This window comes from Dipteris shenzhenensis, chromosome 9, assembly GCF_047967505.1.
Source record: "Dipteris shenzhenensis isolate YYH24624 ecotype China chromosome 9, Dip_SZ_1.0, whole genome shotgun sequence".
Taxonomy (NCBI): Eukaryota; Viridiplantae; Streptophyta; class Polypodiopsida; order Gleicheniales; family Dipteridaceae; genus Dipteris; species Dipteris shenzhenensis.
Window position 1 is genome coordinate 2105705 of NC_141604.1, and position 26228 is coordinate 2131932.

At 43.8% G+C, this 26228-nt stretch overlaps 1 protein-coding gene across 1 annotated transcript; it reads left to right on the top strand.

Annotated features, from left to right (window-relative positions):
* Positions 1–8584: 8584 nt before the first annotated feature.
* On the top strand, positions 8585–9757 carry LOC147898063 (early nodulin-like protein 15). Its single transcript, XM_087379456.1, has 2 exons — positions 8585–8812; positions 8908–9757. The coding sequence occupies exons 1-2, from the start codon at positions 8641–8643 to the stop codon at positions 9450–9452; spliced, it is 717 nt and encodes a 238-aa protein (XP_087235582.1). The 5' UTR covers positions 8585–8640; the 3' UTR covers positions 9453–9757.
* The last annotated feature ends 16471 nt before the right edge of the window (positions 9758–26228 follow it).

The window sequence follows — 26228 nt, forward strand, 5'->3', positions numbered from 1 at the left end:
GCAAGACATTGATATGTCAATCTCTCTTCTCATGTATCTTGTCTTTCTACAAGATTCAAGTGTATCAGAGGACTCCATTCTTTTCCATTTTTGCTATAATACTTTGAAATTGATCATGTAATGCTTAATTCTCCTTTTGGATTATATATTTATGTCTTGCCAAAACTACTCCAAAACTATTGGTAGACATCCCATCTTCCATAGCTTTTGAAGGATTGAGCATAATTTTTGTTTATTGATGTTTAACAAATCTAACATACTCACCAATAAGAGTTATGTGTCTTCAAGGTTGTCTTTGGGACTTTCATCTTCTATACTTGACATGTTTTCAAGGGCAATTGTGTTTGCATCTTCTTGAAAGGTTACATTTTGACCTTCTTGAAAGATGTTGTTGTGATAATGAGACTGAAATTGGCCACTGCATATGACTTTTTTGGGATGAAAGTTGAGGTTTTCTCCTCTCCCAAGTCTATAACGTAATCTATTGGATAGAAAAGTGCACACACATAAATTATTTTTACTACAAGATTATATGTTACAACCAAATGGACATATATATCCTCTCTGTTGGTATCATAGCCCTTAAACAACCCTAAGAGAAAGACCTACTAGCTAGAGGGTAAAAGTTGCCCAATCGTTGGTTCACACTTCATGAGGATAAGCTAACAAATCCCCCTTATAGTGGTAATGTGAATATGAATAGGGGACATATATCAACCACAAAAAGGAAGGAAGCTTAAAGTGGTGCAAAGAGCCTCAAACGTTTGGTGAAAACATCTGCCACATTCAAATGTGTAGGAAAATAGATCAATTTAATCTCCCTTGCATGCAATCACTCTTTGACATAATAATAATGTATCTCTATGTAGTCTCGACACATGTCGTGGGGATGTTGAAGGAATATCATTGGAGCCTCCACCCCAAGCTACTTCTTTGTGAGAGCAATGTAAGCACGAGCCCTCCACTTGTGTCACGCAAGCGGTTTCCGAATTGTCACAATGCGTTTCCACTAGAGAAAGAGGGAAGGGGAAGAGGGGAGAAGGGAGGGGAGAAGGAAAGGAGAAGGAGAAGGAAAGGAGAGAGTGAAGGGGAATGGAGTGGCAAACACAAAGGCACTACAAAGGAGACAAGATAACACCCAAAGACACTCTTGAAGAGAAGAGGGAGCTTGTATTCCAAACTTGTGCATACAACAATGAAGACCAAAGTCAACCATTTGGTCTTTTATACATGTCACCTTTTGAAAGGAGGGCCAACCCTTTTCCTTTTAGCACTCTTCCTTTCTTTACGTTTAAAAGGTTCTTGGGCCCATAGGGTGCCAAGGCATATTTGCTATCCTTTCCATCTCTCCCTACGATTCCACTCCTATATGTCAAAAATAGCACTTGTGTTAACCATATAAGAGCACTTGGCACAAACCTGGCATTAGGAGATGCTCTTCACTAGGTCCCAAATAGCGCTTGTGTTAGCCTCACGCCTCTGAACCCTAAGCTATTTAGTGCTTGACCCCCGTGAGGCAACTAACCATACTAACCACATTTTGTGGCAATTTGCAGCCGAAACCTGCAAACTGTGGGCCATTTGGGGTATTTGGGGCTCAAACTCCCTGAGCTTGTACTGTACTCCTTCCATGGCTGCAACCGTTGAAGTAAATCATGAATCCTAATCACCTCTAATCATTGGTTACTGCACGGATGTTAACATGTCCCCCACCTGTTGTGTTGAGTTGCCCTCGAATCAGCTGCACTGGAGGAGGTGTGTGGAGAGGACGGCGGTCTTGAGGATTGTGTAGCGGTCCAACTAGCAAGGAGTGAACCAAGTTAGGTACAAGCGAAACTTCCAAAAGTGGGTAGCATGCATGTCCTCATACGTGTGGATGTGGTTGCCGTGGAGATTGCGGATGCAGAGGTAGAGGCCGAGGTCCTAAAATTGCATGGGACTGATGTCAATGTTGAAGACAATCTAATTCATCAAATTGTGGAGGTGGTTGTTGATGGGGCAACCGTGGGTGGGGAGGTTGCAGAGGAGGAGGAGGAGGAGGCGGTTGAAGTGGACTGTTGCCATGATGGCTGGATCGGGTACCGAGCCATATGTGTCATTGAATGACTGGAGGTAGAAGCAAAATCCCTCCTACATCATCTCCTTTGGGAAGTTGTACTAAGGCAAATTGTACAGCATATTAGGGCCCTATTGTTGGAGCTCTCGAAATTCGGCCCAAGTTGCCCAAGTCCATCGTCGTTCCATTGGCATGTACAAGGGGTGAATACAGCGATCGACGTGGGCACTGCGGTAGTACCACCAAAATTGCTCCATTTTGAGGAAGGGGAGGCACGAGCGAGGTTGTAGAATGGCATTGGCATCAGTCAGGGGAACTGGAGCATCAGGGGTGGGGTGGTAACCTCCTCTTGTGTGCTTTGGATGGGCGCATCACCAATCGTTGAAGGACTGGGCGATGAACTGCATGAGTGGGTGCACCTCTAGGATTTCGTAGAGGTGGAGGTGGGAGCCTTCAAGTTGGTGCTTCCAATGGTGCATGAGTTCTCTATCTGGCAGTTCTTGTAACGATTGCAAGTTGGGACAGCATTGTACATTGTTGGGTGGAGAGGAGGAAGGACCTTGAAGAACCCCATCATCTTCAATAGGCATGGGTTCCTCCTCCATTATGCCTGTGGGCATTGTATCGATGGGCTTCTATACAAAATTGGCTACCTTGAGCAGTGTGTTGAGGGCCTCTTCTAGGAGGTCGATCGAAGCAGTAGATGAGATGGATGGGGAGGTCCTGTGTTATGTGGTGGTGGTGTTAAAGGTGTTGGAAGAATATTCAGGCAGATTGGTGTAGGGAAAGGGGGCGGGGGAGGTTGGGTTGCTTGTTGGTTGGGCTAGGCGAGATCCAGAGGAGGTGGTTGTGGAATTTCAGTAGAGGGGCGGTAGAATTAAATATTGAAATGGCTTCTTGGCCTCCTCCTCGGCTACTTCCTCGTGATATGCTGCATCTATTGTTTCAAAATTGCTCACCAAGGACTCAAGTGAGTTTTGGAAAGCTTGTAGCACCCGATTAAAGAGGATCATAATGCCGACGGGATCATTGGTGGTGGGGACTCGTAAGCCACAAGATGCCCTTGAGTTTGTATTGTAGAGGCTCAGTCGTAGATCTGCATCCAATTAATGAGATAACTTGTGGACTCCATGATGGCACAGCACCATGCTTGGAAATTTAGCAAAATGGGATGGGCGGCAAGAGTTTGGAGGTCAGAGGGGCGAAGGACAGAGAGGCTGGATGGCTGAAGGTCTAATGAAAAATAGGACATGGCAAGAATGGGATGGCAGTGATCGGGATTATGGTGGAGGATGGTTTGGAGGGCGTTAGGAGGGAGTGGGGCTGCCAGATCTAGGTGGAAAAGAAGATTTTGTGCGCAGAGTGCATCGAGTGCATTTGGAGTGTCTAGGGGATAGTGCATGGTGCGAGTGTGTATATGGCTAATTATGCAGAGACCTCCCTATACACCCAAAATTCTTGTTGCTCATTACTTCTGGGTGGCCGAGGGTACACTACCATTCATTTTGTTCCTACAGAGACACCGTCAGTGCCTGTTCTTGTGCCAAAAGATCCTGCAATGTTTGGTTCTGGCGTTCTAATTCTCCTGAGTCTGTGCATGCTGTGCCTCGACTTGCGCCTTTTGCTCTAATGCCGTTCTAGTGGTTGAGGACACAGGAGAAGACATTACTAGGTGCATGCATGGGGACATGCTGGTTGCTCGAGCCCTATGTACCGATGCCATACCCTTGCGTAGGGCCCGATTGCATGGATGATAAGCCAAGTAGATTGGATATTCTAGCACCTATGTCATACCCTTGCATAGGGCCTAACTACATAGGGCTCGATTGTGTAGAGAACAAGAATCTGGTGCTTAGAGCCTCCATGAGATCACCTCAACAGTCTATTTTTCATAGTGAGCCTCAACATGCTTGAGGACCATGTACTTCCAGTCACCTTCATGGACACTCGTCAATAAGCAATGTTTCGGGACAAAGTATGTTGTGTGTTGTTTGAGTGGCTTATCCTCACTATTACAACGTGTTATTAGCCTTGGATCCAAATAGCTAAGCTCTTGTCTATGTGAGCTTTGACCATAGTGTTTGTAGAATCCTTTGTCTCGCATCTCGAAATGGACTAAGGTGCACAAAGCATTGTGGAATCCCTTCCAATCTGGGAAGAGCTCCTTTGACCATATCATGAGAGCTTTGTTAACTTTGTTTTTGTTGTGTAGAAACAATGGTCATAACTTTGACTTTTTAAGCACAGCCCGCACTTAGTGTTGTTCAACTGCTACTGGGCATGGCATGAAAAATTGGTGGGTGATTTTGCTACCATAGGTCATAACAAAGTGCCAGTGTACTCAATTTCAAAGCCTAGTATAACCTTGTTTGATTTTTTTTTTTTAATTATAGGCCTAGGGACATCAGTCGCATGGCGTACATGGTTTTGTATAGAGAATGGGACTATTAAATATTTTATCCAAAAAAAAGGTAGGGTATTCTATGTGATTAGTTGCTAACTACTAATTCTAGTAGATTCTTACTATGCTCGAAGGAGACTGCATTGAAAAACAAAAAAAAGAGGGGATTTAATTGCTAGCTTGTATGCTAAGACAATAAATCTAGGACACTCTATATGAATTTCTAGGCTTACTCTATACCCATAAAGTAACTAAGAGCTCCTAGGATTTTTCTAATGACTTTTTTGGAAAGACATGGATAACAAATATGCATGGGGTTTGAAGCCTGCCTTCCTATTGAAAGCTAACTATGGTTGTCTTCTTTCGATGGTGGCAGGTGAGTCCATGCACCTTTCTACTAGGTTTTTTGAGAACGCCTATGGTAGCTCTTGTGGCAATAGAAAGAGATGACTTTCATGAAGATTCCTACCTTGGGACAATATATAGATGGGAGAAGTACTTTGCTCTTGGTGTATGGCCCTTGGCAGGGATTTAGAGCCTTATTTTTGGATACTCATATAAAATTATTCTAGTCTTGTGATGTTTATGGTTTTGGAAACCTTATGTAGGCATCGAAAAACTATTGAACATCTAGAATACATTATCCTTTCCTATCTCATATTTTTTATATGGACATGTATATATATTTTAGTAATGGTATGCATCCTGCAGTAGGAAGTAAGTAGAAGACATCATACAAGTTTGAGAGGTGTGGTGATCCTATCGAATAGAAGTTGGGTTTGCAATTTAATGACTCTCGTTACACTTGGTGGTGAATGGGGAGAGTCCCATGGGAGTCTTGGGTTATGCTTTTACCAATTATGTTTTCTTGTACTAAAATTGAAGGGTAATACTTGATGATGGTGGTGGTTCCAACATGAAATTGAAATGGATTTTGTATATATGCACTTGGTGAGAGTGTGAACTCTTAAATGAGAAGAACAAAATGGGGATGACAGTTAGGACAAACACACGCGCGCACGCAGACATAAAAACACACACACACACATACACGTGAGAGAGAGAGAGAGAGAGAGAGAGAGAGAGAGAGAGAGATGATAGGATTGAGATACTTGTATACCGTATCACTTTTACATCTTTCTTCATTTTACTTATGATTATTGTACATGAACTTTTGATGGTTTAAAACGCTTGGAAACCTGAGCTAGAAACATATTATCTATTTGGTGAATAGCCTTGTATTCTTACTGAAGGTTCCTCATAATTTAGTCCTCTTAGTATGCATCCATAAGGTTTCTATATTGTATGTCTTTCTTCTTTAAATGACTTGTACATTCTCTATAATTTTTTGTATTATCTTGTGTGAATTAGTATATTGTCATAAAATGTGCAAGAGCACCTCTAATGCAAGAGGCCTCTTCTTCCTCTTAAAAGCCTTTGTTGAATGTAATGCTTCCCTTACTTGTTTATAAATAGACACACTCATGAAAGCGCAAATAGTGTCCTTGGTCATACTACCCTATAGAGGTGATGTATGTAAAGAACCTAAATTTATACGACTCTATGAATCCTAAGCTGCAAGACAACATGATCACCATCGAATAATGCAAAGTTATTTTTTTAAATATATAAGTAAATTTGCATTGAGTACATGGTTGATCATTGTTTCAAAATGAAACTAACCTTTTTAAATTATAAAAGTTATAGAAAGATTATGAGTGTTGAGTTGCCATCATTCCTCTTTGATGATTGATGAACTATAATGAAGAACTATTATGGGGATTGGAGGAACATGAGAATGCAGGGAAATAACTTGAAAGGGAGGAAAACTTCAAGAGAGGATGCATTATTAGAAATGAAGGTGGTTATGGTGGTTAACTATGAGAATTCTGACCACGGCTATCCTGGTACAGCAGACTTTTTTTCGATCTACACATCCACATAGTGGGATGTAATTGGCTACAGGTTTAGTCACCGCATGGAAGACCAACATAAGTCTATTAACTAGAGATGCAATAGAAATCTGAGAGGGGATGTCGGTTTGTTGGAAAGTATACGGTGGAGTCGTGGATTCAGAAAAGAGGGGGAAGCATTCGGTCACCATGATGTGAGTAGAGCCATGAGACTTTATAGGAAAGGCATTCGTATTTGGATGGACATAGGGAATCATAGTCAAGCGGATTAGCTGACAATTGGTGTTTTGCAGGAGAAGTTTGCCCTCAATTAGGGAGAAGTAGACCTCATTACAATAGTGCCAGAGTGAGGACCCAAGTGGTGGCCAATGAATTGATGTAGGGAGAGATGCTGAGTGGGGCAAATGGACAAAACACATGTTCAAAAGTTAACAGCTAAGGTTGCATATGGTTCGCTCATTGAGGACAGGTCCTTAATCTGGGAATTGAACCATAGGTGGGCTTTGTTAGGATATCTGGAAGCACTGCACGGCTGGTAGAGCTCGCTTCCTATTATGGAAGGTAGCCCATCAATGGCTCCTTGTTCATGGTGGCCTCCCCAATAGGCTCACTGGGAACCCTGCGTGTCCTCTTTGCGGCAGATCTACTGAGGTGGTGCAACACACAATGTGGAATTCTATCATATCGAGGTAGTATGGGCGCGGGTTGAAGACAACATTGGTGCGGTAGATCTAATGTCGCAACCTTAGTTCGAATTGGCACATGGCCCTTCTTGGGGCCTCGTCCAATCTTCCTTCTACCTTAGCGGCGGCAAGCTGGCCCTATGTGTGGGCGTCAATGTTGATCTCTATCTAGGAGATGAGGAATAGCATAGTCTTCTCTCATCAAATAGGTGCAGGAATGAGGGAATCTCCTATCTTTAGGTTGGTTAGGAATTACTTGATAGATTTTAATAAGATTATCTTTGAAAAGGGCTAGATCATTAGTCGGGCCTTCATGTCGGTGGAATGTAAGCTCTTATCCGGGGAGCATATGGAATTGGTTTTTGGATGTGTGCAGTGTGGCTCAAGGGTGGATGCCCATCTTGTTTTGACCAACTTTTGTAACTAGTTTCTGTGGGACTAACTACCCCTCGTAAGATATACTTCCTTTTTTGCTATAGTTTTTAAAAAATAAAACTATGAGAATTCTTGGATAAAGATGAACGTATTAAGTGCATGATCCTTGTGTTGACACTTATGCAACTAAAATTTAGTGCTCTACTATTGTTACTAGTTAGCTATGTGAGAATGTGGGAGTTGTGAGTGATGCAAGATAATGTACTAAACACATATGGGGACCTTTAGAGTCCTCTAGTAGCTTATTTAGAGACGTCTTGGCTTTGTTTTCAATTGAAATTTTTATATCCTTTCTTTATACATTATATATCCATGTATGTGTGTTATAACCTCGTACCTTCAAAGGATCTCGTTAATCACGTCTTTTTTGGTTCATGTGCTTGAAATAACTCCTTTATATTTGTGGGCATCTTTTTCAATGTAGTGTTACGATTTCTTAATTTTGTTTTTTGGGGGAGCAAAATATATATTCTCTTGATGTGTGTCTTTTAGGATTTGGTAGCATGTTTCCAAGTGGCATGTGTTAGGTGTTGGCTTCTCCAAGCAGTTTGTCTATGTCCTTATGGGTGGATGTGCTCATTCCAAAGGTGGTGTGTGAAAGTAATTGTTTACTACTTGACATTGGCCCGCACAAAAGCCAAGGCGAGTGTGGGGAGCTCATGGATGAGTCACATCATTCCACAATGTGGCGAGCATGTGGAGTGTGGGGAGCTCATGGATGAGTCACATAATTCCACAGTGTGGCGAGCATGTGGAGTGTCTGGCATGCAGTGGTTAGAGAGGGAGGAACAAGAACACAACACATTGGAGAGCACGAGAGAGGGAGAGAGAGACTCAAGGAAGAAGACGTCAAAGGGGTTTGAATTGAAGGGGGAGTTGGAAAGGGCGTGGGGGTAGGTGGGTGACGAGTAAGCGAAGGGAGTGTCTCTTTGTGGGGGAGGGTCCGTTGGACGGCCGGGCCGCGTCGGCAAAGATGGGTCGGGGATTCTTCAAAACCCAATAGCCTACATATATTCCCTTTCACACGGCCCTTTTGACCGTTTCTTTTGCTTCGAACCTTCGTTGTTGCCACCCTCGCTATACCTCCCTATATCGACATCCTCCATTATCATCTCCTCCATCTCCGTCTCCCCTTCTCCAGCTCCTGCTCCCATGGCTCCCCTCGCTTCCCCCTCCCTCCTCTTCCTCCTCCTCTCCCTCCTCCTCTCCCCCTTCCCTTCCTCCTCCACCGTTTGGACCGTCGGTGACTCCCAAGGCTGGAACCTCGGCGTCGATTACTCCTCCTGGACTGCCGGCAAAACCTTCAAATCTGGCGACATTCTCTGTTAGTACCACGCTTTGCTCCTACCTTGCTCTGTCTCGCTTGTACTCGCTCTCTTGTTGCATTTGATCCCGTCTCATTACGTGCTGGTTTTGCAGTCTTCCCGTATGTGCAAGGTACCCACAATGTAGCGGTGATCACCAAGAGTGAGTACGATTCCTGCACTGCTGGATCTGGAAGCACTACTGACTCCAGTGGGAACACCAACATTACCCTGAGCGCAGGCAGTAGCTATTACCTTTGCTCGGTTCCTGGTCATTGTAGTGGCGGGATGAAGCTTGCAGTCGTCGTAGCTGCTGCATCCACCCCTGCTCCCGCACCCGTTGCGAAAACTCCCACTCCTTCTCCTATTAAAGCTCCCACTCCGTCTCCCATCAAAGCTCCCACTCCTTCCATCAAGGCTCCCGCATCCTCACCTTCCAAAGCGCCCGCTTCATCTCCTACCACATCACCCACTCCCTCCGTGCTCAGCACTGCTCCGGCTTCGTCACCTGAATCTGTACCTGCACCCAGCACCTCATCGACTCCCCCACCCCCAGCGTCTACTCCGGCACCGCCTCCCAGCTCCGCCTCGTCCCTTCAAGTCGGTGCTATCGTGGCTTTCTTGTCGGCTTTTATGGGTGCCACGCTCATGACATTGTAGACAGCCGATTTGTTATGCTTGCACAGAGCCCAAGGTGTTACAACCGAAGTTTTGAGTCTCGTTGATTGCGGGACTTTTTGGGATCCCCGTGCGCAGTGGACATTGAGATGCGACGATTCTTTGTAGAGATGAAGGGATATGTATTCTTTTAATTTATACAGTTCTTTTACCGTTCCGACTTGCCCTTTACCTTTCCAACTGCTACTCGAGCGAGCTTGTATTTCTCAAGTGTGCTGTATGCTACTATGAAAGGGATACTTTGGGACATGTCGTACTTTCTTGAGCTGTCATCAAAAGGCTATTTTAATACGTGGAAAATGACTCGAAAGCCATTTCGATGGGGAGGCTCCTTGTGAGAAACTTGCGTAAAGGCGTGTGTCACTCGGTTGTAGTTTAGGATGGTGGTTGACGAAATAGTCTTTGATTGTGGGTGAATTTATTGTAGGTGCACGAGTCCTATTGAATTCAATGTGGAAGTTAATAGTCTAATGGGCTTTAATTATAAACTAAGAGAAAATGTGTTGTAGGAGTATGAGTCCTAAAAATCAATGAGGAGCTCAAGCTTCACTCGGGAGTAGTGTTCTCGCCCAAGAAAAAGCTCAATTAAAATTATGCTTTCACGAATAGGAACCAAGATAGCTTGAATGCTCAAAGGCACCACTCCATGGAGAAGATTGGAGGAGTTGTCAATTTGTTGATATGAGCAGATGTGGCTGCAATGTAAGTGCACTTTCATTAAGCATTGAAGACATCATCGCACCCTTCCTAGCACTATATGAAGGTTTGTCATGTGGACTAACTAGGATTTCATTGATGCATGTGAAAGGGATTGAGTTGTCGTGTCAAGGTAGCCCATACATAGGGAAGAAAACATTTGGAATGAAGGAAGAAGTACTTGGGAGCATAGGTAGTTGGCGATTAAAAGGCGGACAAACTTGGACGGCTCAAGAAGGAGAGGCCAAGTTCTCAAAAGCCAAACATTTGGCTACAAGAGGAACAAAGATAACTAGAGAAGGAGATGGATTAAGAAGCATATCTCCTAATTGGGACAAGGCCACAAATTAGCAAAATGAATTGTATAAGTGGAGAAACCAATGAGAGGACAAGTTTCAACACCTAGGCTTTGATATGTTTCCAATTGGAAAGAAAGATTGGGTCATGGAGGGAAATTGCATAATGGTTGAAGGAAGAAGTACTTGGGAGCATAGGTAGTTGGTGATTAAAAGGCGGACAAACTTGGACGGCTCAAGAAGGAGAGGCCAAGTTCTCAAAAGCCAAATGATTGGCTACAAGAGGAACAAAGATACTAGAGAAGTAGATGGATTAAGAAGCATATCTCCTAATTGGGACCAAGGCCACAAATTGACAAAATGAATTGTATAAGTGGAGAAATAGATGAGATGACAAGTTTCAACACCTAGGTTTTGATACGTCCAATTGGAAAGAAAGATTGGGTCATGGAGGGAAATTGCATAACGGTTGATCAAAACAAGTGAATGAAATTTGAGCGAAGCTGTCTCTAGAGACTCAACAAATCACAAAAACTAGTGGAATGAAGGAAGAAGTACTTAGGAGTTTCATGGATGAAACATGCTGAGAGTGGTATATCGAACGAGGACATATAAAACAAACATTGAAGATACAATACATGCGAAACAATTAAGGAAACCCATGGATCAAAACAAAGGTTGATGTGTCTATGCAATGCAAACCCATAGCAAGCTACGCGAAGGCTTGGCCGATTCAATGCTTGACTATTGCACACTCTTCCTAACTCAACTTAGCAGAAACAATGCGAATGCACAAATAGATAGGATGAATCATCTATTAGAAGAGATGCAATGCACAAGGAGAGATTAGACAAGTTGGAGTCCCATTATAGTAAACTCTAATGAGATTGGTTAACATGAGGGGAAACCTATTCGATTGGTAGGGCTTTAGTTTGCTTTGCCTAGTGATCTAGGGAAGTTGAAGACAAAGTAGTGTTGATGATGCGCCACTTTAGGGTGATTTTGTCAAAAATCTTCTGGCCCCCTGCCCTCTCCCACACAGCAATCTAGCAATCATTACATGTCCTCAACCTCCTCTTCCACCAATTCCCTCATCACTCAGTTGCCCTGATTCTTCCCAATGGATCCGGAGAATGAACTCTTTGAGTTTGAGATGGAGCTTGGACTCCAAACCCGACCTCCTATTCCACAAGCCACCGGTCCCTCAGACTCGCAAAGTATGCCCTCAGCCATGATCCGCATGCCCTCCAAATTTCCAGTCGAAGATTTGCAAGCGGAGGAGAAAGTATCTAAGCAACAAGCCACCCAGAAGCCACCCAGGAGGTACTAACAATAGTAGGCACACCCCCCTCAAGGACGTCAAGAAAGCACACCCCAGCCCCCACACAAGGGGAATACAAAATTGTGCACTCACAAACACACTTGTTGCTTGGGGAGGCATGACTCCAACAACTAGATGCATGCACCATCCACTCTCGCTATGCATACGAGGGGCATGATTATACCCTCCACTACCACGCCTCAGTAGTGTATGTGGCACTAAAGGAGCCTGCAGTGCAAGACGCACTCACAGTTATAGGCTTGGGATCAGTGTGGTGGTGGCAAATCGCCTTACTTGCCACTTGGATATGAGGCTCTTGGGAGAGTCTTTCAAGCCTACAACTCCAATACAAATGTGGGTGTTCTTTGAGATGCAATGGGCACTCCACACTTCTACCACCTCAACCAGGATGTGGTGCGAGCCGCCCTCGGGCCTGTTGAGGTCATCAGCGATAAGTATGCAACGAAGAAGAAGATGCCCGAGGCCCTCTGTAAAATCTACCACTACGACCGCCATATAGCCTCCTTGCAACCCTTTGTGGTGGCTGCAATATACTTGGCCTCTATGGTAGACAAAGCAACACACTTCTGTGCACGATACATCCACAACATTGCACCACCTGCAAAGGTGAACACATAACCAGAAGTGGATCTCCTTGTATCCACATGCCCTGCATAGTTTGAATCTGTGTATCCAAGTACATGCATCTCTCCTCTACCAAAGCAAATACACATCTCCTTGGTACCCTTCATGTACCTCATGATGCACTTAACTACCTCCCAATGCCTCTTTCCTGGACTAGCTAGTAGCCATATACTAGCTAACAACTCCCACTGCAAATGCAATGTTTGGTCTAGTAACTATCATAGCATACATAAGACTCTGAACTGTTGATGCATAAGGAACCTTGGCCATCATGGCCCTCTCCTCATCTGATTTGGGACTATGTGCCTAACGCAGTTTCACATATGGAGGCAATGGAGTACTTACTACCTTCCCCCCCTCCATATTGAAATGATGCAACACTTTTGTAACATACTCCTTTTGTGAAAGCCAAAGGAGTTTCCTACTCTGGTCACGCGTGATGTGCATACCAAGAATATGACCTGCAGGTCCAAAATCCTTCATGTCAAAGGCCTCATGCATCTAGCTCATAAGTGTTCTTGCTAGCCAATAGCATATCATCCACATAAAGTGCTAGGAGTATCATGCTATTATCCTTAGCCCTTTTAGTGTAGAGGTAGTGATCAATCTCACTTCTTTAGAAACCCTAGGACTAAATGAAAGCATCAAACTTATGATACCATTCTCTAAGCACTTCCTCAAGGCCATAGAGTCTCTTTTTCAGCTTGCAAACCAAATTTCCTTTGCCCTTTTCTTCAAAGCCTTCCGGCTATACAATGTAAATTTCCTCATGCAGATCCCCATGCAAGAAAGTTGTCTTGACATACATCTGCATAAGCTCCATATCCTCTATTGCCACAAGTCCAAGTACGCATCTAGGTGTGGTCATATTCACAACCGGAGAGAAGATCTCATCAAAGTCCACACCCTTCTCTTGCTTGAACCCTTTACCAACCAAATGGGCCTTGTACTTAGGTACATCATCACCTGTTAGCTTCATCTTGTAGACCCATTTACATGGCAATCCTTTCTTTCCATGTGGTAAAGAAACCAAGTCCCAAGTATTATTTTTCATGAGTAAATTCATCTCTAATTGCATAGCATACTCCCACTTGCACTGATTCTCGCGCATCATAGCCTCTCTGTAGCAAGAAGGCTCCCCGCAATTAGTAAGCATCACATAGTCTGCCCCTAAAACAAATCTCTCAGGTGGTCTAGACACTCTAGATGTTCTTCTCAACGGAATTTCATATTGATGTCCCACCTGCATATCAGCCACATTTGGCTCATCATTGGCCACTAATTGATGATCCATCATCTACCCTTAATTGTTTACCTATGGGAATACCTAGTGGCACCATTTCCTGCACATTCGGTGGATGGACAACTTGCTGTCTATCAACATATGTGAGTGGTTTCACATCCTGGAAAGCGATTCTCCTCATTTCATGGGTGTCTTATGTATCTTCTCATTGAAGACCACATCATGGATTCGTATGATTTTCTTTGCTTCTGGATCCCAAAGATGATAGCCCCTCTCTCCACTTTCACCATAACCCAGAAAGATGCATTTCCTAGACTTAGGATCTAGCTTCTTTTAAAGCTCTTTTGGCACATGTGCATATGCCTCACACCCAAATATACGCAAAGGAGAGTAAGAGGGCTTCTTGCCACTCCATGCCTCTTCAGGAATACCACCATCCAAACTCTTACTAGGTGATCTATTGATCACATGCACTGCAAGCTTCATTGCCTGAGCCCAAAAACAACCAAAAAGACTTGCATTGGAAAGCATACATTGCAACCTTTCCTGAATGATTCAATTGATCTGTTCTCTGCAAGTGGAGTTTGCTCTAGAGTACGAGGGGATGTGAGCTCCCTCTTGATCCCACGTGTATCATAGAAACACTGAAAGTCATGAGAGATATACTCTCCACCATTGTCATTCTGTAGGTATTTAAGTGTTCTACCTGACTGGTTTTAAACCAAAGCCAGCCATTTCTGAAATACCTAGAACACATCGCGCTTCCGAGCTATAGCATAAGCCCATACTTTCCTAGTTGCATCATCAATGAATGTCACATAGTATTCACCCCACCTAATGACCGTGTAGGCATGGGACCACATACGTTTGAATGCACCAAATCAAGCCTTTCAAGCTCTTTCTTTCCCCTTCTTTTATGGGCTGATTTAGTCTGCTTCCCATAGAGACAATGCTCACAAAATTCAAAGTCAAAAAGACTCAAATGCGGTACATAACCCAAATGGCATAAGAGTTTCATTCCATTCTGGCTCATGTGCCCCAACCTGCAATGCCACAAAGAAGTACTTGGCTGCTTGGTTATTGCAACAACATGATCAGACACCCCTGATACATGTAAGGGATACAAAGTCCCACACTTGGCACCCCTTGCCTAACCCATATATCCCTTTTGAAGTTTCCAACTGTGAAAGCCAAAGGTGGTCTGAAAACCACCAGCATCATCTAGTTGACCCATTGAAATGAAACTCTTGGTCAGCTTAGGCACATGTCTCACATTTTTCAAAACAAATGCAGACCCATTTGCAAAAGAAAACTTTATGTCACTTGCTCCCACTATGTCACATGCATAGTTATTTCCAAGATGCACACAATCTGTCTTTCCACTGTCATAAGTGGAGAACCATTCCCTATGGGGAGTAACATGGAATGGAGCACCAGAATCCAAAATCCAATCTTGGGAATATGCATCATCTGATGTGGTAAGCATGTCTGCAGGTAGACTAGACATGAAGAGAATGTCATTGTCACTATCATCAGTGACTACATTGATCTCCTCGATCTTCACTTTTCCTTTGTCCTCCCTGGGATTCTCTTCCTTATTATTTGTACCCCAATTTGCATACTTTTTCTTATCCTTTTTCTCTACTTTTAGCTTGTAGCAATCATTTTTCATGTAGCCCTTCTTGCCACAATGGTAACACTCAATGTTCCATGCCCTAGATTTGCTACGCCACCCGCTTCTCAAATATGCCACCGCCTTATATTACGTCATCGATTAAGACTTTACCCTTAGCTTAATTTTTTTAAATGCTCACTCCTACTAATGCTAATACGCTTTTTTCAACATCGTGGGCACTATTAGTCTATTCACTCAATGTTATTCTAACCTATTAATTAGTGTATCACCTCCCACCCTCAATCTCAATTAACGTAAGCTAATTAATTTAATCAATCTAATAAATTTACTACTTAAGTCTCTCCTGCTGATTTAAGGTTTCATCCTACTTGTTGCCTTCCATAGACTTCTGTATAATCTCCGCCGCCAACAAGCTATCCACACATCATCAAAATTCAGTACTTCACTAGGTGCAGAGTTACTGACAGCTGTACAAAAGGTATCCCATGAGGATGGCAATGAACACGAGAAATATTGCCTTAGTCTCCACATCAAAATTCATCTTTTGAGCTTGAAGCTGGCTGAAAATAATATTAAATTCATTCAAGTGAGAAGCAATGAAGACCCCTTCCTTCATCTGCAGCTCAAACAACCTCTTCATGAGGGAAACTTTATTAGAGGTAGTTTCCCTCTCATAAGTGGCACATAATTTCTTCCTCAAATCTTTTGTAGTCTGCTCATTTACTACTGTGAAATAGACTGACTCTGCAAGATGTAGTCTAATAGTAGAATTTGCTAATGCATCCAACCCATTCCAATCATCTTGAGACATATATGTAGGCTTAGATCCAATCCCCTGCCAAGGGTTTAATCTACTTCTTTTAAATAAGCATATCCCTTAGTTGTTCTTTCCACAAAGAAAAGTTTATCCCATGAAACTTTTTAATGCTCAAAAACTCCTTTTTAGACATAGAAGAGGATGCTATGATGCAAATGAAACAAAGTCCCAAATGCTAGTACCTGCAAGAGAGGAATCACTTAAAATATCAGGTGCACCTAAATATGTCCGCAAAGCATCAAAATACATCTAACTCATGTGCATATACTATGCATCCATATGAGAAAATCTGGCCCAAAAGAAAATGTCAACCTGCAATGACAAAACAATGGCAAACCCAATGCCAATAAGATCCAAATGCCTTAAGCATAAACACTGGCCATGGGCATAAGCATCAATAATATCTCATCCAAGAGAGCATAGCACAACCCACTGCAATATGTCAAAGTTGTCCCTTAGCATAAAATAGCATCTGTGTGCTAAACGTTCAGCAAATAATATAAAGCATCCCACAAGGCAATCTGGGCTATCAGTGCATCCAACAAGGATCGCAATGCATCCAAATGGCCTGTAAAGCATCCATTGCAACCCAATGCAAATCATGAATGAGTGCACATGGCTCAGACTGCATCCATAGTGATCTACATAAGGTATATCCACAAAATCATGGCCCCACGGCAATGATCGCTAGTGAAAATAGAACTTGGGATGTCTCAAAACATGGGCGTCACTGCATAATTGGGCTCAACAAGAAAATCTATAAATATCTCTCTTCTGCTACAACTCATCCAGGGATGGAGTAAGTGCCAGTCAATGCTTGCATTTACTTGCAAAAATGAACCTTAGGCAGATTAAAACATAAGGGGTAGCCTGCCATGTGGCAACAATCAATGAGAAGGTCTTGGAACCTTTGAGAAATTTCTTGCAAAGAGACGATGGAAAAACACAGAGAATCACAACTCCCTCGATTCTTCACAGAATGGCAAGTAGCTTTGTAGACAAATGTTTTAGACAATCTTGAATCCAATGGGATAGACAACTCTGCAAATAGAGGCCCAGATGTTGAGATTCCACTCACATAAGAAATGACGAAATGAAGACGTTGGGTTTGACAAAGCTTCACCCCAGCTTTAGAAACTTCATGGAATTGGAAGCAGCTTCACAGGTAGAAGTTTTGGACCGCTTTGAATCCACTGGGAGTTTCTAAACTACAAATGGTGGCCTAGATATGGAGATCCAACACACCAAATCCATGCAGCAAATTGAATTTTGTCACTTTTTGCAGGAGCTGTAGCTTTTCACTGAAAACTTGGATGACAGCGATGCTTTTTTTTTAAAAGTATTCAAAAATATCTACAACTTTGCTTTTGATCTCAGGGCAAGATTCAACGCTTCTAGAGAAAGATGTCTTTATCACAAGACTCTCAGGTCTAAAATAGACTGTCTTTTGCCTCCAAAACCACCTGCTAGCTTGCCAAAAACCACTCAAAGGACTTTCTAAATGTTTTTGCAAGGTCTCTGCACACCAAGAAGTCACCCAACAAAGCTTCTCCTTCCTCCTACAGAGTTGTAGCTGTAGACTTCGAGCTCCAGAGGCTCACACCCAAGCTCAGCTAGAACAGCCGCGCTCTGATACCAAATGAGAGATCTCAACAACGGAAGTGGAATGAAAGAAGGTGAGAGAAAGGGAGAGCCACACAAATTTTTGGTGGGTGCAGAATACCCTAATCTTCTATCATCCATATATATATGTGTTTGAGTGTTATACATAACCGGGGTTAAGGTACAGTGTCCTTTAACCCCCGAAAGTATGAGCGCTCTTCCTCGAGATACAAATGCAATTTGGGCACTTCCCCATCGTCCTCTTCTTTGCGCGGCTCGAGGGCTAGCAACAAGTATCTAAAGTACCATAACTCACCATGAACACACTATTCAAAATTTTTGGACTTGTGTAAAGTCCAATTTTAGAAATGGACTAAAAAATAGTCCAAAAATTTTGAATATACTAGTAATGTTGTTTTTTGAACTAGATTTGCTAACTCAAAACAAAAGATTTTATGATTAAGTACTAAGAACATCAATGCATAACCAAATCTCTTACAAAGGTGGTCTACATAAACATCTTCATAACTTCACAAAAATCTCTTACAAAGTGGTCTACATAAACATCTTCATAACTTCTTGTGAATTGAGCTACTATCACCTAAGAACATCAATAGATGACCAATTCTCTTAGAAAGGTGGTGTAAATAAACACCTTTATGTACTATATGCATGCTTTTGATTTCCTTTTTGAGTGACTGCATCATGTCATTGAGGAAACGTGGTCCCTTGTTCACTGACCAGCTTCAAATGGCATCCATACCTGCGCATTATATTTTCAAAGATGAACTTAGCAGTACTCTGAGCCAAGTTGTCTCGGAGTGTCCTAGCTTCTGGCCACTTTGTATCATAGGAAATGGCAACAATGATATATTTATTCTGAGTAAACTTGGCCAGTTTAAAAGGACAAACAAAGTCCAAACCATAGCACTGGAAAGCATCCCATGGCCTAGTAGGTTGCAAGGGCATAGAATGATTAGTCAATAGCCATCTCTAGTGCGTTGACAAACATCACATTGCATGCATTAGTGCGAGCATCCTTAAACAAGATTTCCCACCATAAACCTGCTTGCAAGGCTTTATGCGCAGTTAAATCCCCTTGGAAATGTGCTCCTAACAGACTTGAGTGAGCTTTCTGCAACATGATAGCTCACTCATGTGGCAAAACCCCATCGACGAAGAACTCCATTTGCACATTGTCAGTATAGTTGCCCATCGATCAAGGTGTATTTCCAAGCCTTTAAGGCTAGTTGCCTGCGTTTGTCCCAAGGCATGGTTTCAGGATATGTGCAATCCATCAACTCGGCATGTTCATTCTCACAATAATCTATTGCAAACAGTTTAGCATTTGGCAATTGCATATTAACTCCGTGTGTATCCTCAAGTGCTAGTAACCTGGACAAATAGTCAACTCCCACATGGCTCTTGCTTGGCTTATGAAAGATTTAAAGGTTGAATTCTTGCAGAAGAAGCATCCAATTGGAAATGACACACATTCATAGGATCAAGACTATGAATTCGTCCAAAAGCCACCACTTCATTCTTCTTATATAACACCACATCCATACCCTCTGTTAGGGTGAATACCTGTTTTATGTATAAAAGTAGATTAGCAACTCAAAATGAACATAATAAATAATCATTGAGCTTATTATTACTTAATAACTTCTATATCAAAACTAGCAGAGAAGGCATTAAACCTAAACCCTACATCCTAAACTTTAAATAATTAATACCAAAACATCTTAACCACCATAAATCCTAAACTTTAAACATTTAATTCCTAAACCCTAAATCCTAAACTCCTAAACAATAAATCCTAAAACTTAAACCCTAAACTCTAAATCCTAAACCCTAAATCTTAAATCCTAAACCCTAAATCTTAAATCTTAAACCCTAAACCTTAACCCTAAAATACAACCAAAATTTAATGAATTTTTTAAATTTGTGCAATAGGTTGGTTATATCCCCCAACCTGTTGCTTGAGCAATAGGTTGGATATATCAAGCAACAGGTTGGGGGATATATCCAACTTGTTGCACAAATCAAGAATTTTTCTTATTTGTGCAACAATTTGATATACAATTGGGGAATATATCCAACCTACAACTGAAAAATTTTCTTGATTTGTGCAAGGTTGAGCAACAAGTTGGAGGCCTGTTGTTGGATATATCCCCCAAGCAACAGGTTGGAGGCCTGTTGTTGGATATATCTCCCAACCTGTTGCTTGAGCAATAGGTTGGGGGGTATATCCAATATGTTGCACAAATCAAGAAAATTCTCGATTTGTGCAACAGGTTGGGATATACCCCCAACCTGGAGGCCTATTGTTGGATATATCTCCCAACCTGTTGCTTGAGCAACAGGTTGGGGGGTATATCCAATCTGTTGCATAAATCAAGAAAATTCTTGATTTGTGCAACAGGTTGGATATACCCCCAACCTGCTGTGCTTGAGTAAAAATTCTCGATTTGTGCAACAGGTTGGATATACCCCCCAACCTGTTGCTTGAGCAACAGGTTGGGGGGTAAAATTCTCGATTTGTGCAACAGGTTGGATATACCCCCCAACCTGTTGCTTGAGCAATAGGTTGGGGGGTATATCCAACCTGTTGCACAAATCGAGAATTTATAGGTTGGGGGGTATATCCAACTTGTTGCACAAATCGAGAAAATTCCTTGATATTTACAATAGGTTGAGTGTACCATTAACCTATTCGACTTGCAACAGTTTGGAGGATATATCAAACCTATTGCACAAATTGAAAAAAATCATAAAATTTTGATTGTATTTTAGGGTTAGGGTTTAGGGTTTAGTATTTAGGGTTAAGGATTTAGGGCTTAGGATTTAAGATTTAGTGTTTAGGGTTTCATGTTTATGATTATGTTTTTAGGGTTTAGGGTTTAGGGTTAAAAATCTAGGGTTTAGGGTTTAAAATCTAGGGTTTAGGGTTTATGATTATTGTTTTAGGGTTTAGGATTTAGGTTTTAGGGTTTAGTATATAAGATGATGAGCTTAGAGTGTAGAATCTAGGGTTTAGAATTGAAAATTAGGTTTTAGAATTTAAGTTATAGGGGTTAGGGTTTAAGGTTTAGGGATTATAACTATTATATAAGTTTAAGAGCTTAGATTGTATAATCTAAGATTTAGGGAACTTTAGGATTTAAGATTTAGGATGAAAGATTTAAGATATATAGACTATATAAAATATACATTCTAAAGTATTTAGTTTAGATATATATAGACTATATGTTATATGCTTTCCAAAGTGTTTTGTTTATAGGTACGATACATTGCAAAGGCTTTACTTTAAGTAAGTATAAGTCTACCTAGTCAAAGTATCCTACTGATTAGGGACAAGCACATAGACTAAAAGCACACCGATTCATATTTTTTTACATTCATGATGCATGGTGTATCAGAAGGTATGATCCTTTGCAAAGGCTTTACTTTAAGTAGTTACAAGCCTACCTAGTCAAAGTATCCTACTAATTAGGGACAAGTACATAGGCTAAAAGCACACCGATTCATATTTTCTTACATTCATGTTGCATGGTGTATGAGAAGAAATGAAAAAGTATTGTTTTGAAGTTGTTGCGTACGCAATAGGTAGGGAGATTTGAGTGGCTTTGAGGTTGAGAGAGAAATTTGTAATAGATTTTTTTTTTTTGTTGATGAGTTTTTTTGAGAGATTTATGATTAAATTTTGTTTTGAAGTTGTTGCGCACGCAATAGGTAGGGTTTGAGTGGTTTTGAGGTTGAGAGAGAAATTTGTAATAGATTTTTTTTTTTAAAAGGAGTTTTTTGGAGAGATTTATGATTAAATTTTGTTTTAAAGTTGTTGCGTACGCAATAGGTAGGGAGGGGCTGTGAGAGTTTAAGGTAAAGAGGAAAATTTGTGGGAAAAAAGATTTAATGCAAAAATGATTTTTTAAGTTGTTGCGTACACACAAGTTTTTGAGAAAAGTATCGGATTTGAAAAAAAAATCAAATTTATAAAAACTTGATTCTTAGAAGTTCTTGCGTACGCAATAGGTTAGAAATGAACTCACCTCTTGCAACATTTTGAAAATTTTTGCGAATCTTGCAACAGGTTGATGAGAGGAGAGAAGCGTGGAGTGTAAACGAATGATCTTTGAATGAAAGAGAGAATGAAGAATGTTCTACTTATAGTGAACCTAAAAGAACTAAAAAAACCTTAAAAACTAAAAAAAACTGACTTGACCTAAAAGCTATCCATTTCCTATAAAACTCTACTTCTCCTCATTCTGTCTCACAACTCTCTTATTCTCTCTCACAACTTTCCTGGAGCTCCACCACCTCTCCACTCAGGTACTCCCTCCCTCCCTCTTCTCCAGCTTCCTCTCTCCCCTCCCTTGCCCTCCCCTCCCCCTACCTTCCCCTCTCCTCCCGCTTCTCCCCTCCCTTCCCTTCCCCCTTCCCCTCTCCTCCCTGCCTTCCCTTCCGCTTCCCCTCCTCTCCCTCCCCACGGGCCCTTCCCCCTCCCTTCCTCTCCCTCCGGCTCCCTGTAGGCCCCTCCCTCCTGCCGTTCATCCCTTCCCCCTCTACCGTCCCTCCCTTCCCCCCCTCCCCCTTGCCCCCCCTCCCCGCCCCGCCCCCTTTCCCTCCCCCGTCCCGCCCCGCTGCCTTCCCCTCCCCCTTGCCCCACCCCTTTTCCCTCCGCCCGCCGCCCCCCCCCCTTCCCCTCCCCCTTGCCCTCCTTGCCCCGCCCCCTTCCCCTCCCCCACGCCCGCCGCCTTCCCCTGCCCCTCCCCCCCCCCTCCCCGTCGAGCTGACGGGGAGGGGGGGGGGGAAGGGGCAGGGGAAGGGGGCGGGCGCGGGGGAGGGGGGCTCGATGGGGAGGGGGCGAAGGGGGAAGAGAAGGGGGCGGGCACGGGGGAGGGGAGGGGGGGGCGGGCGGGGAAGGGGGCGGGGCGGGCGCGAGGGAGGGGGGCTCAACGGGAGGGGGGGAAAGAGCAAACGGGGAGGGGGGGGAGGGGAAGGGGGCGGGGCGAGCGGGGGGGCAAGGGGGAGGGGAAGGGGGCGGGGGGGAGGGGGGGTGAGGGGAGGGGGAGGGGGGCATCGCTGTCCACCTGTTGTGCATGCAACAGGTAAGGGGGGTGATGCCCCCCCTCCCCCTCCCCCTTGCCCCCCGCCCGCCCTGCCCCCTTGCCTGCCCGCCCCCTTCCCCTCCCCCCGTTCGCCCCCTTCCCCTCCCCCTTCCCCCCCCTCCCCGTCGGCTCGATGGGGAGGGGGGGGAAGGGGGAGGGGAAGGGGGCGGGCGCAGGGGAGGGGGCTCGACAGGGAGGGGGGGGAAGGGGAGGGGAAGGGGGCGGTCGACAGGGGAGGGGAAGGGGGCGAGGCGGGCGAGAAAGGGGACGGGGTGGGCGCGGGGGAGGGGGGGGAAGAGCAGACGGGGAGGGGGGGAAGGGGAGGGGAAGGGGGCGGGGCGGGCAGGGGGGCAAGGGGGAGGGGAAGGGGGCGGGGGGGAGGGGGGGCGAGGGGAGGGGGAGGGGAAGGGGGCGGGGAGGGGAAGGGGGGGCGATCCCCACCTGTTGCGCACGCAACAGGTGAGGGGGGCATCACCCCTCGTCCCCCTCCCCACCCCCTCCCCCTCCCCCTCCCCCTCCCCCTTGCCCCCCGCTTGCCCCGTCCCCTTGCCCGCCCCGCCCGCCCTGCCCCCTTCCCCTCCCTCGCACCCACCCCCTTCCCCTCCCCCTTCCCCCCCATCCCCGTCGAGCCGACGGGGATGGGGGGGAAGGGGGAGGGGAAGGGGGCGGGCGCGGGGGAGGGGGCTCGATGGGGAAGGGGGGGAAAGGGGGCAAGCGTGGGGAGCGAAAGGGGGCAGGGCGGGAGGGGGGGCAAGGGGGAGGGGAAGGGAGCGGGGGGAGGGGGAGCGATAGGGGGGCAAGGGGAGGGGGCGGGGTGGGGAGAGGAGGGGCAGCAGTAGGGGAAGGGGAGGGAGTGGGGGCGGGGAGGGGAGGGGAGGGGGGATCCCCACCTGTTGCGGGGGGACCCCCACCTGTTGTGCACGCAATAGGGGCCCCCTCCCCCACCGTCGCCCCATCCCCTCCTGCTCCCCCTTCCTCGCGCCCTCCCCCTCCCTTGCCCCTTTCCCTCCCCGCACCCTGCCCCCTCAAAATTAAAAAGTTAAAATAAATAAAACATAAAAAAAAATTAAAAATTAAATTAAAATTTAAATATAAAAATACACTAATTAATTAAAGTAAAATAATTAAAAAAGGAAAAAAATTATTTTCTTTTAAAAAATTAAAGATAAATAAAACTTAAAATAATATTTAATTAAAATTTTATTTAATATTTTGAGTTTGAAAATCATTGTAATTCTCATTTTTTATTTTTGATTGTTTTTCAGAAAACTATGGCTTCCAATTTTGGTTCCAAGGTGTCTTTCAAATACCTTGAACATGCTTGGTATTTTATGGAGCGCAAATAAAGTATTTTTTGGTGATCACTGCAAAGAATATATCAAGCGCGAAATATTCTACAGAGGCAGTAAGAAGTGGTGGCATGATCTCAAACATCAACATTAAAGAAAACAATTTGATAAAAGTTGTGTGCAAAGGAAAGAATGACGAGGTGGTTTACAAGTTACGAGTTACTCCGAAGTACTTCTTGAAGCCGTTACCAGATTCAATTGAGGGATCCCAAGAATTACTTAGTGCCTTAGAAGCATTGAAGAAAATGTGGGATACATTTCCAAGTGGTGGTGTTGTACCTTCAGCAGCAGTAAGTACGCCATCTATAACATATAACCCTCAAGTACCGTCAATATCTGTGGCGGTAACTCCGGTAACTCCAGCAAGTGTAACTACAGTATCTCCAACTGTACCTACACCATCGACTGCTGCAACTATAGGAACAAGAAGGAGTGATCGTGGAGCAGATTCAAGTTCTACAGCTATTCCCAAAAAGAGAGCAAAAATAACTCCTACTCCATGTGCAGATCGTTCAAGTGTAGGCTATTTAAAACCAGGCGAAAAATTGGATAGCGATGAAGAGGAGGATCCGCAAGAAGAAGAGACAAGTCTCGAAGACTTTTCTGCTCATTGATCAAGCTTCGTTGTTCACAAATCAAAGAAAGCTAGATAAGGTATTTGCACGCAAATTGTATGAAGATACGAGGAAAACAAGAACTCCAGTTGCCACTAATATCACTCTTCGTCCTATGGCGTTTAAGAGACTTCAAGAAGATGATCCTACATTGCCTGATGTCACATTTCAAAAGCGTGTGGACTTTCTTGATGCTTTTGAGAACTTTAGAAGGAGTGACTTTGTTCGTGGAGAGGCTTTGTACCAAAGCCGATATGGGAGTGACATCGAGAAGAGATGCTGGCAAAGAATAGATTCTTGGAAAGATGCAGGTTTGAGCCCATTGATGGGCAACACTTTTGTGAAGCTTGCAGGATCGCCCTTGATGAGGGAAGAAAATGAAACTTGCCACAGATTGAGTGGATGGAAAAGTTTCAACGGGTCATTTGTCATATATGCATATTTAACGATGACTCGAAGTACATTCTAGAATCAGAAAGGTTGAATTCTGCTCCATTTAGGTTGAAAAAAAGCTCTTCTCTTTCTGAGATCTTGATAAAGGCAAGGGAGTTATGGATGGGCTATGGAAAGCCACAAACAGTGAAGGGCAAGAGACCTACATCTGACTACATGGCAAAGAGGACTCGGTTCTATAGATGCTTGAAAGGTGTTGTAAGCAATACGCAAGGCATACCAGGTAATAAGGTTGAGGCAAAGGATTTGAACACCGCCATTGCAAGATACATGGATGTTACTTGCATTGTCTTCCGCGAGGACTCAGTGTTTCAGAGCATCGTGGATGTTTGCCAAGCATATGAAACAGGGAAGATATCCTTTGAGGCACCAGAGCACATTGCAACTTAGAGGAAAGAAATAAAGAAACCGATGTCTATTGTTTGGTGGAGAGCATTAAGGTTTGTTCCAGATGCAATAACAGAAGAAGTATGCAAGAAGATCCTAAGTGGTGACAGCTTCTTTGGAAAGAAGAGCAAGCATAGCAACTTAGATAAAGTGGTTACCCGAATGATTCAAAGTGAGACTGCTCTCTTGGCACTATTATTTTTATTGAAATCTACTAACCTCATGGCAATGGTGAAGCCGAGTCAACTAATAAAACATTAAAATTCATCCTCACTAAGATAGTACAATCAACTAAGGGTGAGTATAATGCAAAGTTGCACTCTACTTTATGGGCTTATAGAACTGCTTACAAGATAACTACTAATCTTAGACCCTTCTGTATGGCCTTTGGCTTAGAGGTAGTTGTTCCCTTAGAGTTTATTATCCCAAGTCTTCGCATTACCACCAAGCATCACTTAGGTGAGTCCAAAGCAATCAAGGGACGATTGCATCAACTAAGCCACTTGGATGAGTTACGTCTTCAAGTAGCCTAGTTGGTGATACAGGGCAGAAGAAAGGCCTAGCATGATAGGCACATTGTACCTAAGC

What these genes read in the sequence shown, in the direction of transcription:
- LOC147898063 (XM_087379456.1), top strand. Translation starts at nt 8,641, where the DNA reads ATGGCTCCCCTCGCTTCCCCCTCCCTCCTCTTCCTCCTCCTCTCCCTC. An exon ending in CAAATCTGGCGACATTCTCT is followed by an intron (nt 8,813 to 8,907) that starts GTTAGTACCACG and finishes CTGGTTTTGCAG; the next exon opens with TCTTCCCGTATGTGCAAGGT.